Here is a 14,566-nt window from a genome sequence, read left to right on the forward strand (position 1 = left end):
ATAGATATTCTAGATTATTTTCTAGAATTTGTTAATCTGTATGTATTAGCCAGCCATAAGGTCAAATTATATGTAAATTGTTGTGATAAATGTTAAAATGTTAGAATTAAATGTTACAATTACAGGAATGATATTACCAGAAGATGGTGAAAACACTCCGAAACGTTGTAAAATTAAATGTTAAGCATTAGGTAATATTCTAAAGGATGTTTATTTTCACCTTATCATCTTAATATATATAAAATTCTTGCCAATAATTTGATAAGATATCCTATGATAGAAATATTTCTAGCTGACATATTTCCAGTACCTACCATACATTATACCAATATTTTCGGTTCACCCCGCAGAAATGCTTTCTTTTTTTTAAAATTGAAATGGGTACAATAATTATCTCGTAAGAAAATGAAGATATGTTCCTTGTTATCATACGCTTTAATGTAAGGTGGTGTTATCAATCGAATTTTGATACCTCTTTGTTGTTCCCGCCGTTGCAATTTCTGATGTTTTGAATCTGAGTAGAATGTAATGATAGTTCGAAGTCCAATTAATTTTATTAAAGTTTCGTTCCCAAGTTAGCAGTTTTTAAGTTCATACAATCTAGATTTGTAATTACAACTGGATTTATTGAATTATTACAATGGATCAGTCTACTGCTTTACAATTGTTGGATAATGAACTGAAGAAAATAAAAAATGACTCCTGCAATGTACTCCCAGAATTTTTGGATGTAAAGAAAAGTGTTTGTGAAGTGATAAGCAACTTAGAATGTAAAAACCAAGCATCATTGAGAGGTGAGACTTTGTTTTTCGTTATTGAAAAGTTATGAGAACGTAAAACACTGATTATTTATTTGATTACCGCCTTTCTTTTTTACTGTACAAGTAAATTTCTAGTCTCTTGTTTTTTGATACATTACATTTACTTTTCGTTTAGATATTCGAATGGAGAATGAGGAATTGAGTAAAGAAATACCTGCATTAGAAAAAGAATTGTCACAACTGGAAAAGCAGTGTTCAAAAGAAGCTAGCATCTTAGCAATGCAACAAAAAATAGCGGTAATATTAAATTTGCTCATCATAATTGTTAATTACTAACCATATAAATATTTTAAAATTAAATTCAGTAGATTTTTTTTTAATGCAATTTTAAACATTATTACATTAATTTATTTTTGTTTCCTATTTCTTGACCTTTTGTATAGTTGTCATTCTATTTTTTAATAAACATTTTTGGGAATGATTAGTGATATTTATAAATTATTACTGACTAAGCTACTCTACTTCTTTAAATTATGTGTACCCTTCTTCTGGTAGTCCTAAATTATTTCAATAGAAAGTAAGAAAGTACTTATATATTGAATATTTAATCTTCATAATTAAAATATTGTATTTCATTAGTTTAGTATATAGTATATATATAGATTAGTATATATATTTCATTAGTTCCATTGACAATGTTGAGGACTATCCTTCGATGTCCATTTTCAACTCTAAACATTTTTTACAAACATATCAAATTATCACATACATATTATGGTGTGATGAACATGCTATATTATATGGTAAAGATGGAACTTTTTCTCTCAGTTAGCTGATACTGCCTAGAATTGTCATACCAACATGGTGGGCGAGCGTGAACTTACTTGTGCCAAATGTTTTTAGTAAGTAACCACATATTAATGTAACGAAGAATTTTCACTCATTAAATTATGGAATTATTCATAAATAAATAATTTACGTGGACAGACAGACACCTGGACCTTCATCAGGTTTTTATTTTATTGACTTATGGACAGTATCCTCTGCGTTGAATCTCAGCTTTCAATGTTGAATGGAATTGAGGATACTTTCCCAAAAAAATGGAAAATTATGGATGCCCGACTTCTTTACAAGGAATGAGACAAGTATTAACAATTAAATAAGTCTAATGGTTTCGTATATGTTCTTCTTGTTATAAATAAGGTATTTGAGAACCTGTTAATCAAGAACTTACTGTTTATCTGAATGAGAGCAAACCATCCACAGTAGTACAGATCCACCAAAGGGAAAATGAGTACACTATGACATGGAAAAGGTAGACAGGCGTGTCATGTTGTTTCTCTTTGACATCCTCTGCTTTTGATAATGTGTAGTGGTGAAACTTATTTTAACAGCTGCACAAATGAGAAGTTCCCATTATGTATGCTCTTGTGTAGAAGCTACCAACCGGACTTATCACATAATGCACAGAGTAGTTTCTTGGAATATGAAAATACAGTCACAAGGTGCTGTTCACAGGGCTCTGTCCTTGGTCTGGAAGGTCCTCTTCAATGAAATTTTGTAAGTAATCAAGGAAGAATGGTTTCCTGCCGTTACTTGTGTGAAAGGTTTAGCCATCTCGGCCAACAATAGCAGAGCACTACTAAAATGAGAAGCAGGAAGTTATACTAGGAGGGTTGATGCATAGTGCAAAAGGAATAAGATGATGGTCATGTCAAAGACCCAAGTCATCCTTTTGAGAGAAAAGATGGTTCGGACACTCCTTATCAGCATTCAAGTACAAGGAGTAAGATCACTTATCACCTAGCCAAGGGAGGTGTGCATCTACTCTTTAGTGAAGATTAGGAGAAGCTTTGATGTTACACCTCTCTTGAATTACTCAGGAAATAGGATGGGCCCAATGCCACAGGGCATGCTTTTTTGGGGCCTGAGATTATGGAGATACAAGATACAATATGGCTCCTACTATAGAAATTTACAAGGATTTGATATTGAGTACTCCTTTGGTACAGAACATTTTAGTGCTTAGCTCAGCTACAAGACACCATCTATATCTTATGGGGTGGGGAATGTCTTATCCAGATTGTTATCTCTTGATCTCCTATGAGATATGAAATTTGAAATGAAGAGAAAAGGCACGGTGAGACTACCAGCAAATATCCATCTGAGAATTCATGGGGATTCTAGGAATTGGACAGAGATTATCCAGGAGGATACAATAGAAGACTGGAAATGGTGGCAACCATGTGAAAGTATATCCCCACCTTTTGTAAGTCACACTTAGTAACGAAATGGGTCCTCCCAGACTTATGGATCTCAACTCCTTCTTGTACCCAGGATATGCTTAGTGTCAAGAACTTTGCTAATACATTGACCCCATCTACCTCAGTTATAACTTATCAAAGACAAGGATGTTATTGCCTATACTGCTTATGAGGCACAGAGATTTATGCTACAGTGAAAAATGGAGCTTTTTGTTTTTCTTAACCCTAACAATTCTCTGAAATATTAACTTCAGGATACTGCCTATTATACAAAGCCTAAGTGTGTGGAAGGGAAATGAACGGTCTAGCCTGTTTCAATTTGGAGGAACAGTTAACAAAATAGTTTCTGGGAGGCTCCAGGAAAGGAAGGCAATGAATGTTAAGGAAGCCCTGCATTGTGTGGGTCAATGTGGACAATAGTCAATTTATATATTTATTTACAAAGATAGTATTGTTTATATTGTTTGTGTAATAAGCCACCACTACCAAACCCATGTTGCTGAAAGGCAAGGAATAGAGAATAGAGAGATAATATGATTAACATGTAATAAAATAAATAAGATCTTTTTTTTTTTTTTTCCAATTCAGGACATATTAATAATTCATCACCATGATATTTTGTCATTCCTTTATTTATTTAAATTAAAAAAATTTTTTTTTTGTAAAATCCTGGTCGAATAAATATTTTATTTTTCAGGATGACCAAGCTCGAGAAATGAAAATGATGGTTGACTTTAAAGCCCAATACAATAATAGACTAGCTAAAGCATCTGCTAAACCTAGTAAAAAGGATTTAGACTTGCTTGAAATATGCAGGTCTGTGTTTAAAAATAATAAAATAAAAATAATTTATTTTGGTTATTCTAATTTGTAGAGTTATTTTTAATTTAATTGTTTATAGAGAATCGCAACAATAGTTCTTTGCTTAACATACAAAAAAAAAAATATGTATTTTTAAATGTAATATTCCTTATATTAACCATACTTTTGTTTTCTTCCTTGTTTGCATATTATATACAATGGACTCATAGTATAAAATATAATAATTACATAGTATGTAGTTAAATATAATAACTACGTAGTATGTAGTTATTATTTAATTTAATAAATTACTAGTATAATATTATTACAAATTTCGTTTTCATTTAGAAATCATCTTTTCTTTAATTTGTTTTTCTATTAGGAAAAAGCTGGAAGCTTATGAAAAACTGACTGGTGTTAAGTGGGATTTCGACTCATGTGACAAAAATACATTATCTGGTTGTATCCTTTTATAACTAACCTTTTTTTTTCAAATCATTAACAGTTTGTTTACTTAATCGTGTCTTTCTTTGGTATTTGGTCTTTTCCTGTTAAAGTAAAACTGAAAAGAAATGAATAGTATTATGCTGACTAATTGGATAAAGATTAGATATTGGACTCAAATTCCTAAAAATGATTAAGTTTTTCCTAACAAGACTTTATTTCAACACTTAGTAAAATGAATGCTATTTTTATAAACTAATAGATAGTGTTGAAATAAATGTTTTGCTGAACTTCCATTAAAATTGTATTTCAAAAAATAACTGATATTATTTTTTGTTGATCTTTTATTGGTGTTTCCTTAGCTGATATTAGATGTTCGTAATGCCACTGATACAAAAATGAAAATTTTCAATATAAGCATCAATGGTAAAAGCCGAGAAGAAATCGCAGATGAAATGTGGAAGGTGATAAAAAAGTATTCGATGGTTTAAATATATATTTTAGGAAACAAAGCTGATATGAACTACATTTTACGAAAATGACTTCAATTAGATTAATTGTACTAGATTGCTTAGCATAATTTTTATAACTGTTCATATTTCTCCAATGTTCATTTTTCTTAATTTAAAATATGTAGTTTCTTACTCTTATCTTTTGGTTAATTTATGTATTGTTATTGTATTATATGTTTATGTTATAAAAAGTTCATAAATAAAATAATTTTGAATATTTTATCTTTATAAATCTGTTTTACTGGTTTTGTTTTAAACACTTATATTATGCAGACATTATTAAGATGATGCTTCTGATGATTCAAAAGTATAAGTTCAAGAAGATTTATTAAGGAAGGAAAACCTGTTGTCAACATCTCTTGTTATTCGTTGTGTACTTGCAGACAATTTGTTTTGACAAATTTTAGCTTTGGTAGATTATTTTACCTCAGGATGCCTTAACAGCAGTAGTTGATTCTTAAATGCTCTTTTCATTGAGAGAATTACAATTTTTGTTTTATGTTTTAGCTATGTTGGTTGCTTTGGCTGATTTATTGATTTTATAATGTTTAGATTCAGATGAAGAGCTACTGCTGTCATATTTTTATTTGTGTTCTTTGTTTTTATAATGTTTCTTTGAATGTTTTTTATGTGTAGGTTCATTTTTTGCTTTCTTTTCCATCACTATACTTGTTCTAAGTTTAGATTTTCAGGTATCTTCTTGTACGATATAGATTGTTCTTTATTGGTTAAATTTTCTTGATCCTTTAACAAGTATGAATTTGTCTTATTTTTGAAAATTTCTAGTACATTATGATTTTCTTTTTCATACTTTTTATGATGAGTTGATGTATGAGATTTTTTTGTAACAGAATATTCTTTGTGGTAGGTTGATTCTTTGTTCTTGTTTTTTGAATGGCTATCTTTGTGGTGATGTGAATAATGGAGTGTATGTTTTGTGAATTTTTCTTAGTAGTGGTTTAATTTTGGTGATTTGGAGTTTTCTTTATGATGTGCTTAGTGATGTTTAGCCGATATGAAATTCTTTTTTTTTATCTTGATGATTTAAATCTGTTATGTTTGTAAGTGATTTACTTTGTTTAATACTGGTTTAGGCAGGGATTTTTGAACTTATGACTTTTTTGAAATCTAGATTAGTTATTGTTGGTGAAGAGAGCTGTTTGACTATAGTAGAAGAAGCAGCTGATGAACTACTAGTAGAATTAATTACTTTATCATGATAGTTTATTGATCTTGTAAATTTGTTGTTGGGATCAATGGCACTATAGGTTGAATATTTCCACTCGAAATAGAATATTTAGTTTTTAATTGTAAGGCTTCTTGGACTTGTCTTAAATGATCTGAACTAAATTATGACTTAGTTTTTGTAGCAGTGTCTATATGTATGTAAGGTTTTAGTTTACTGGTTTCTATAAATGATGAAATAGTGTCTGATGAGCTTTGTTAGTTATATGTGGAGGTCTGATCTGAACTGTGTGTTGATTTGGTTTCTATAGCTATTTGTATCTGAGCCAATGATGTAGATCAACTTTTTTCTGTCGACACAAATGATGAAATAATATCTGATGCTCTGCTCTTTTGATTGTTGCTGGCTTGCGTAGCTGTATATAACCTCAACTTTTCCCAGTTGACACAAACGATTTATGATTATCTGCTGATTTGCTTTTTTGATTATATCTTGACTGCTGGTTTGATCTTGTTGGGTCAGTGATTTTTTCATAATATTCTATCGGTATTGAGTACTTAGTTGAGGAGTGTTGCCTTTGTTCTACATTTTTAATCGGCTGCTTGTCTTTATACGGATTAAAACTTGTATTTCTAGTTTCTGGAGATGGAATTAAGTATTCAGGATGTTTGGACTTCTTAGTTTGCTCAAATTCTTGCTTTTGAAAGTCATATTTATTACCAGAAATCTGCTGTTTTTCTGTACTTATGCTACCAACACTATTTCTTGGACCTGTGAAAAAAAATTGATTTATTATAATATGGCTTGTGAGGAAAGTTATAAATTGGTGTACCTATTTTATAAATATGTTTATAGATTGTGCAAAATAAGTTTATTTATTTTAAAACGATTAAGCTATGTTTGTTAACATTGTTTATTTTCAATATATACTAAATTTAACATTGAATTTGCAATTTAGACCAGGGAGAATACATTAGATGTTTTTATGTCCTGTTAAGATGTTACAGGTTTGAAAAATTGAGGTATCGAAAAAAAAAAAAAAAATGGTAAGAATTTGTTATTAACTCAATAAATTTAATTAATTCAAAATAGTTAAGTATTTGTTATATAATTAAGTTATCATTTAAAATAATTCCATTTTTTATCGTTTTAATTTTTTTTTTTTTTTTTTTATAATTTAACATATATCCATGGGTTTTTGTTTCGAAGTGATGTAATAACAAATTGGGTGACTCATTGATGGTTGTAGAGTCTTAGGCTTCACAGCTTTACTCTATTTCAAAATTAAATTTGACTTCATTGACCATTAATTTGTCAGTTTTTGTAGTAATACTATATTATTTGTACCAGGTTGACTGACCCCATTTGAAAAATCATTTCATAATAAAAAATGCTTCATATAAATTAAAAGATGAATGTATGAAAATATCAAAATAATAAGCTGGAAGGTATGAACTACGCATTAGTAATTTTTGATATTTAAACAGTTGGTGGGTTTTAATATTTGATCAAAAGACAGTTATCAAATATTGTTTTTGAATATGCTATACCTGCTGAGAAAATATTGATTCTATTTTATTTACTCCAATCCAGGTGTTCCCTGTATGACATTATACATAAGGATAAGTTCTTTTTGAGTCTGTGAAAAACTTAAAAGTGCTAAAAGAGAAGACATCAAAGCAACCCTTGGGATTGTAGTAAACCATTGATCAACCATATTATTGTGCTCTTAAGTTCAACTGAGCTTTTTCTGCTCTCTTGGGAGTATGCAAGGCTTAGCTCACTATACAATAACACCACAATTAATGCAAATTTGTGATATTGCTCTTAAAGGAACAAATTCAAATGAGGCATGTGGTTGTAAAACCTGTGTGCTGCGAAGCATGGAGTAGTTGCTTCTGAACATCTTGTCCAGCAATCCCTGTCCCGTGTGAGCTTTCTCATTTCCGGTATGGAGCTTCCTCTCGCTGTGCCAATTCTCTTAATCAGGTCAGCGTACGTTAGCCTTGGCCTGCCTTGAGGTTGCCTTCCTCCTGGTCTTGCTTCTAGAAGCCACCTAGCTTTACGGTCATCTCCCATTCTTCTAACATGCCCGAACCATTTCAGCTGTCTTTCCTCAATAACCTATTGGACGGATCTTACTCCTAGTTCTTCATGTACCCTTATTCCTTATTTGGTCTCGCCTGGTTTTTCCTAATATTTTCTCTAGGAATCTCATTTCCGCAGAAACAACCTTGCTGGCATGACGGTCCGGGGTTTTCCAGCTTTCCGATCCGTATAATAGTACTGGGAGAAAAACTGATTTCAATAGCAGAATCTTCGCCTTCCTGCTCAACTCCTGCTTTCCAATAGCTGGATATCTGGTAGAATATTCCATTGGCCTCTATTGGACTCTATTCGTGACCACCTAGTCTATTCTTCCATCCTTGCAGATCAATGTTCACAGGTAGCAGTAGGTGTCAGTTTGCTCAAGGCTCTCTCCATTGCAAGTGATTCTGAAATCTTCATTTCTGCTTCCAACACACATAACCTTGCTTTTGGCAGCATTAATTTGCATACCTCTGAGTAGTAGTTCTTCTGGCCACTCAACCACAGCAACCTGGAGAGATTCAGCATTATCTGCAACCAGAACCACATAATCTGCATATATCATTGCCTGTGCCAACACTGGGGTCATGTTCCAGTACCCTACTATTGCTCTGGGTGTCCTTTTACAAAATTTTCAAATGGGATCCATGAAAATTATGAACAGCAGAGGGCTCAGGCTATCGCCTTGTTTAACTCCCCTAAAGAAATGGAATGGTTCGGACTCAGTGCCAGCTAGCCTTATTACTCCCTTAGGGTCTTGACATACCGCTTTAATTGCACTTATGAGATTTCATGGGATTCTTTTATCTTCCAATGGATCCCATATTTCCTGTCTAGAAACATGGTCGAAAGCCACCCTTAAATCTAGGAAAGCTAGGTATATTGCTTTACCTCTACCCCATGCCTTCTCTACAATCATTCTCTGGGAGAATATATGATCCTGGGTCTGTCTACCACGCCTAAAACCTGCCTGTTCCTCTTCCAGATCTTCTTCCACCAGTTTCCTTAATCTTTGTTCCAAGATTCTATTGTATACATTAGGGGTATTCATGATGTGTTAAATGTAAAATGTTTTACCATGTTGAAGTCATGTTAAACGTTAAATGCATAAGAGCCCCTAGCGGATTTTCTGAGCAACTTGTTTTATAAGCCTTTATGTTTATAACCTTTCCTTCCAGAGCTTCATGTTATTGTTTACTTCAAATTTGATTTAAGTTTCAGTTTTGATTTAACCAATTTATTACAGTGAGTGGAAAGTGGAATTTGTGTGAAAGTTTAGCTTATGAGTGTCTTATTGGTCTTTAAACTTGTGAGGAAGAGAATCAAGATGAGCTAATTGACAACTGTATTGAAGTTATTTTCCATGTTCTATCATTCAGATATGCAGTTCCTTTTATCAGGGGATCAGTATTAAAATCTACGCACTGGAGATCTTCAGTATTACCAAACTTGGATGAAGATAGGTTTAAATCTCTTTTTGAGAGTGAACTACTTCCAATTTTGAAACTATTATACAAGAAATCAAAGGTGATTCTGATTGAAGTTGATTTATATACTATACCACTGACGACATATGGGGCGGTAATTATCGCACACACTTTGGCTCCCCTTCTAATGGATTGAGATAATGATGTTGTTTTCCCATTCCATTGTTATCCTTTTGAGATCCCAGACTTTTTGGAAGAGTGCTTGGAGATGCTTGACAAGTTCATGTCCCCCATATTTTATAAATTTCTGCCACATTTCAAATAATGAAACTTTGATATGCATGGAACAAGCATTTATTCCCAATTTACTCATGAATTTTGGTTTGTAATTCGTTGGTTACTTGCACTTCCTACCTGGTTATTGACATTGATCCTGGTTCATTGTGCCAGAACAGAAACACCATGAGAATTTTTTCATTTATGTGTTCATGATCATTTCATATTCTAAGTTTTTTATTTGGTAGAATATTGATTTTTTTTGTTGTAAGCACTATTAAATAAAGTATTAATTGTATCATGACTATATTATGGTTAAAAAATAAAAAAACATGGATAAAGGTTTAGGGGTGAGGGTAGCAGCGTGGTAATGCACTTGACTGCCAACCCATAGATTACGAGTTCGAGCCCGGCCCTACCCGTGATTTCTTTTAAGTGAAAAAATTATGCAATACTCACTCACAATCTCCCCCCCCCCCCCCCCCCCCCCCCCCCCGGGCATTTGTGAGGCCCGTTAGCCAATGGATGGCACTCAAAAAAATAGGCGTGGGAGTGACGGACCCACCCTATGAAATCTACGTCAGGAAACGCATGATGTATTTCTTAAGTACATCGCACGAGGCCGGGACCTCCACGGTCTGTCGTGCTAATGAAAAAAAAAAAAGTTTAGGTGGTTTTAGAGAAGAGACTCCTTTAAAACTAATTGTTGGATCTTTAATCTTGGAGGCCTAAAGTTGGTCAGGTGAGAAGCATCCTCAGCTCCTCCCTCCCCCTCCTCCAAGTTGTTGACATATTGTAAAGATATAGTAATATCATCTACAAATCCTCTAATGAGACACCATTAGGAAAGAAAATGGTGGTTGGTTATGGTGATTAAATAGGATCATCATGCAGATGATGTTTTTTAAATTTAATTTTTGGATTCTACTTTAAACCTCAATTTTGAGGGAGAGTTAAATTTTATATTTCTTGATTGACTACAAAGGTTCATTATTGAACACAAAAATCAACTAAACGTGAACAAATCACGAACCAAAAGAAGAAGTTGGTTGGGTTTTTACAATCAAAGGAGATAACACATAAATAAGAATTAACTTACATATAATATGTGCTGCCCTTTTCGCCTACTTCATATTGAGCCCTGATTGGATTCTGTACATAAGATGGTTCCTGAGATATGAAACTTTTCTTATTTTCAACGTATGTTGCACAATTTCATTGTGCAAAATTGTGTTAAAATATTTATAAGTTGTGCTGTAGGAATAAACACATGTAAGATTAATCATATTTCATCAAATGTCATTACTTTTTGTTAATAAACTTTTTTGGAAAAAAATATATTGATGTTTGAGAAGCTGTTTCTCGAAAATTACAAAACATAAAAAATTTTAATAAGGATCAATTCGGAATCCATTAAATGTACGACCAGACAGAGGGTAGGTAAAATAAACCTGCTTACACTGGTCCTCATTTGACTATTTAACGTTGATTACAAATTATATTACCTTTATTATGATATTGTACTTTTTTTTCTGCCGAAGAAATAAAGAATAAATTAGAGGAAATGAAAATGGGCACATAAATAAAAACAAGAACGATTTTGCATTCAACTATTTATGTATGATTAAATTTCCATAATTAATTTATTTATACAAAATTACAAACAGTATACAAAAAGAAATAATTTGAGACTTACTTCCATTACTCTTGGATTTGGGTTATAGGTACTCTAATTTTATTAATTAATTAAATAAAAAAATAAATAATTGATTGTAGGAAGATAGTGTCTGTAGTGGTAAAGAAAGGTACAACAATTGTAGAAAAACTATTTATTAGTAACTAACGTTTTTCTGTATTTTGCAGAGCTTCATCAGGGCTGTATCCTGGAATATGTAAAGTCCTTTTTTATCAGGGGGTCCCGGACTATAAATGTACTGCACTATACTGGCACTGGACCCTACTGTCGGGTAAAAATAGATTTTCTTTAAAAATATAAGATATTTACCTTCACACACAGTTATATACCAACATTTACTCTTTTTGTTTAATTTTTTTAAACTTAACATAGTTGAGCTATTTATAATACTTGAGGACTTAGTGGCTGTAGACCAAAAAGAAAAAAATATGACAGCCATTTTGAACAACATGCCATATTAGGCCTACACAACTACAGGTTGTGGTAAAGTTTTTACTATCGCCATTTGTGAAGTTTTTTTATCAGTATCCATAGAATTAAATTAGTTAACAATTGCTTCTAGGTTAACTTTCAATTTTGATAGATTATCTATGTGCAAAAAATCAAATATGGGCAAATCATTAAAGTATACAATTATGAAAATTCTTATAAAGTTTTGAATAGATGAATAATTAAAATTGTAATTATGATGAATGAAAGAATAAGATATGAATGATAGAATTGGATGTCTAGAGATATGTAAGGACGCATATAAAAATAGTATTTTTAAGTACTCTCATATTTTTATCTTGCTTTGCTTATTCATACTATAAAAGGCCAAAACGTTGGGATGAATTAAAAATATTTTTTCACTTATTTGTTTACTTTTTTCCCGGCCCACTCAACTTTTACTTCAATTACATCTATGGTCAACATCTCCACCATAATGAAATAGATAATATATGTTTTTACCTCATTTCTTTCCATGCATTGAGTTATATCATTTTGATATAATATAAAATTGGTAGTTTAGGGACCAGTAATCGGCAATATTGCAGTTTTCTTCAGCAGTAATTCCATATTAAAAGTATTTGCAGTATTAGGGATGTGTAGCAGAATCAACCATTTGGTTTAAAACAAATCTTGTTGACTGTTAGCTGGTGGTATTGGGCCTGTCATAATTTCCAGCTAACTCTCTCGATATAGAACACAAGCTGCTGATTATATTTTTACCTGCCCTTATATTCACTGTATTTACAAATATAAATTTAAAAGTATAAAGAGTTACATGCTTAAAAAAAAATGTATTCCATAAAAACAAGAAATAAAGTATTTGATGTCCATGTATTAGTATTTTATTTTATCTTTCTAAAAGAGATTAGGGGAAAAAACAAAAAAAAATCATTTTATTATAAATATATTGCCTAGATTATAAATAGCATTTAAACTATAATAATTTTGATATTGGGTAATAATGCTATTCTACATTGTTTAATAGTTTATTAATTCTATTAAGATAACTATTAAAGGGTGGATAATCATTACCAATATATTGGAGCATAATGATCTATGAATGTATCATCTGAAGAACTAGAGTATTCTGACGCTTCTGATTGGGAACTAGACGAACTAGATTTACTGCTGTAGGCTGACTGCTGTGCTGAGCCTACACCATAAGGACCGTGGCCAAATCCTCCAAATGAAGAAAACGAACTACTTTGTTTAGATTTGCTGTTTGAACTCTTCTTTGAAGAAGAAAGTGAACGAGATGATGAGCTCCTTGAGACAACTGCAGGGGCAGCTACATATCCTGGTGCAGCGTAAACCTGAGATTGGTCACTGAATGATGAGCTGCTTAAATCTGAAGAACTATCACTAGATTGAGCATCAGATGTTGACAAAGTCGAATATCCCAGGGTACTGCCATATTGAGGACCGATTAAGGCACCATTGTTAAATCCGTTACTGGAGGATTCCTGACTTAGAGACCGGCTAGCTTTAGATGCAGATGCTGATTTGGATTTCTGATCATACCCAGTTTCTGAGTAAGCTCCTCCATAAACTGGATACAAAGCCCCAGTCTTAGTATATCCTTTGTTGGAAGTTTGCTGAGAGCTGGCTTTGCTTGCACTTTGATCAGCTTTAACTTTAGAGTTTTGAGAATATCCAGTATTGGATACTACAGCTGGACCTACATAACCTGGTGCGATTACATTTTGGCTGTATCCAGTCTTGGAGTTTTCTTTGGAATGCTGACTTGGATTTCTGATCGTATCCACTTTCATAGTAAGCTCCTCCATAAACAGGGTATGCAGCCCCAGTCTTAGTATATCCTTTGTTGGAAGTTTGCTGAGAGCTGGCTTTGCTTACACTTTGATCAGCCTTAACTTTAGATTTTTGAGAATATCCAGTATTGGATACTACAGCTGGACCTACATAACCTGGTGCGATTACATTTTGGCTGTATCCAGTCTTGGAGTTTTCTTTGGAAAGTGATCGGCTAGCTTTAGATGCAGAAGCTGACTTGGATTTCTGATCATACCCAGTTTCGGAGTAAGCTCCTCCATAAACAGGGTAGGAAGCTCCAGTCTTAATATATCCTTTTTTTGATGTTTGTTGAGAGTTGTCTTGGCTGATAGTTTGCGCTCCTTTCACTCTCGAGTACGAGTTGTAACCGCTATTGGCAAGACTGCGACTAGACACTGGCTTCTTGGTTGGCTTGGTTTGAGTTTTTTTCTGGACAGGTTTCTTAGTGGTAGTTTTGGGCTCAGTATTTTTCTGGATTGTTTTTTTTGGGGTAGTTGTTTTAGTTACTGGTTTTTTTGTGGTTGGTTTGGTTTGTGGTTTTTTCGTGGTTGGTTTGGTTTGTGGTTTTTTAGTGGTTGGTTTGGTTTGTGGTTTTTTTGTTGTTGGCTGGGTTTGTGGTTTTTTTGTTGTTGGCTTGGTTTGTGGTTTTTTTGTTGTTGGTTTGGTTTGAGGTTTTTTAGTAACTGGAGCAATAACCTTTTTATTGTTCCTAGATGTTGATTTTTCTTTTGTTAGGGACCTGCTTGCTTTAGATGCAGATGCTGACTTGGATTTCTGATCGTATCCACTTTCATAGTAAGCTCCTCCATAAACAGGGTATGCAGC

At 32.7% G+C, this 14,566-nt stretch overlaps 2 protein-coding genes across 2 annotated transcripts in view; one reads left to right on the plus strand and one right to left on the minus strand.

Annotated features, from left to right (window-relative positions):
• Positions 1 to 425: 425 nt before the first annotated feature.
• On the plus strand, positions 426 to 5,357 carry LOC106686696 (uncharacterized). Its single transcript, XM_014430137.3, has 5 exons — positions 426 to 794; positions 937 to 1,058; positions 3,723 to 3,841; positions 4,209 to 4,288; positions 4,643 to 5,357. The coding sequence occupies exons 1-5, from the start codon at positions 641 to 643 to the stop codon at positions 4,759 to 4,761; spliced, it is 594 nt and encodes a 197-aa protein (XP_014285623.2). The 5' UTR covers positions 426 to 640; the 3' UTR covers positions 4,762 to 5,357.
• Positions 5,358 to 12,835: 7,478 nt separating this feature from the next.
• Positions 12,836 to 14,566, minus strand: part of LOC106686694 (streptococcal hemagglutinin) — a gene marked incomplete in the record, with an annotated part of 5,518 nt that continues 3,787 nt past the window's right edge. The window contains 1 exon segment of the mRNA XM_067052599.1: positions 12,836 to 14,566. Within this exon segment, the coding sequence (XP_066908700.1) occupies positions 13,583 to 14,566 (984 nt within the window).

Source organism: Halyomorpha halys, unplaced genomic scaffold, assembly GCF_000696795.3.
Source record: "Halyomorpha halys isolate HHAL.00 unplaced genomic scaffold, Hhal_1.1 Scaffold862.1, whole genome shotgun sequence".
In the NCBI taxonomy this organism is placed as follows: domain Eukaryota; kingdom Metazoa; phylum Arthropoda; class Insecta; order Hemiptera; family Pentatomidae; genus Halyomorpha; species Halyomorpha halys.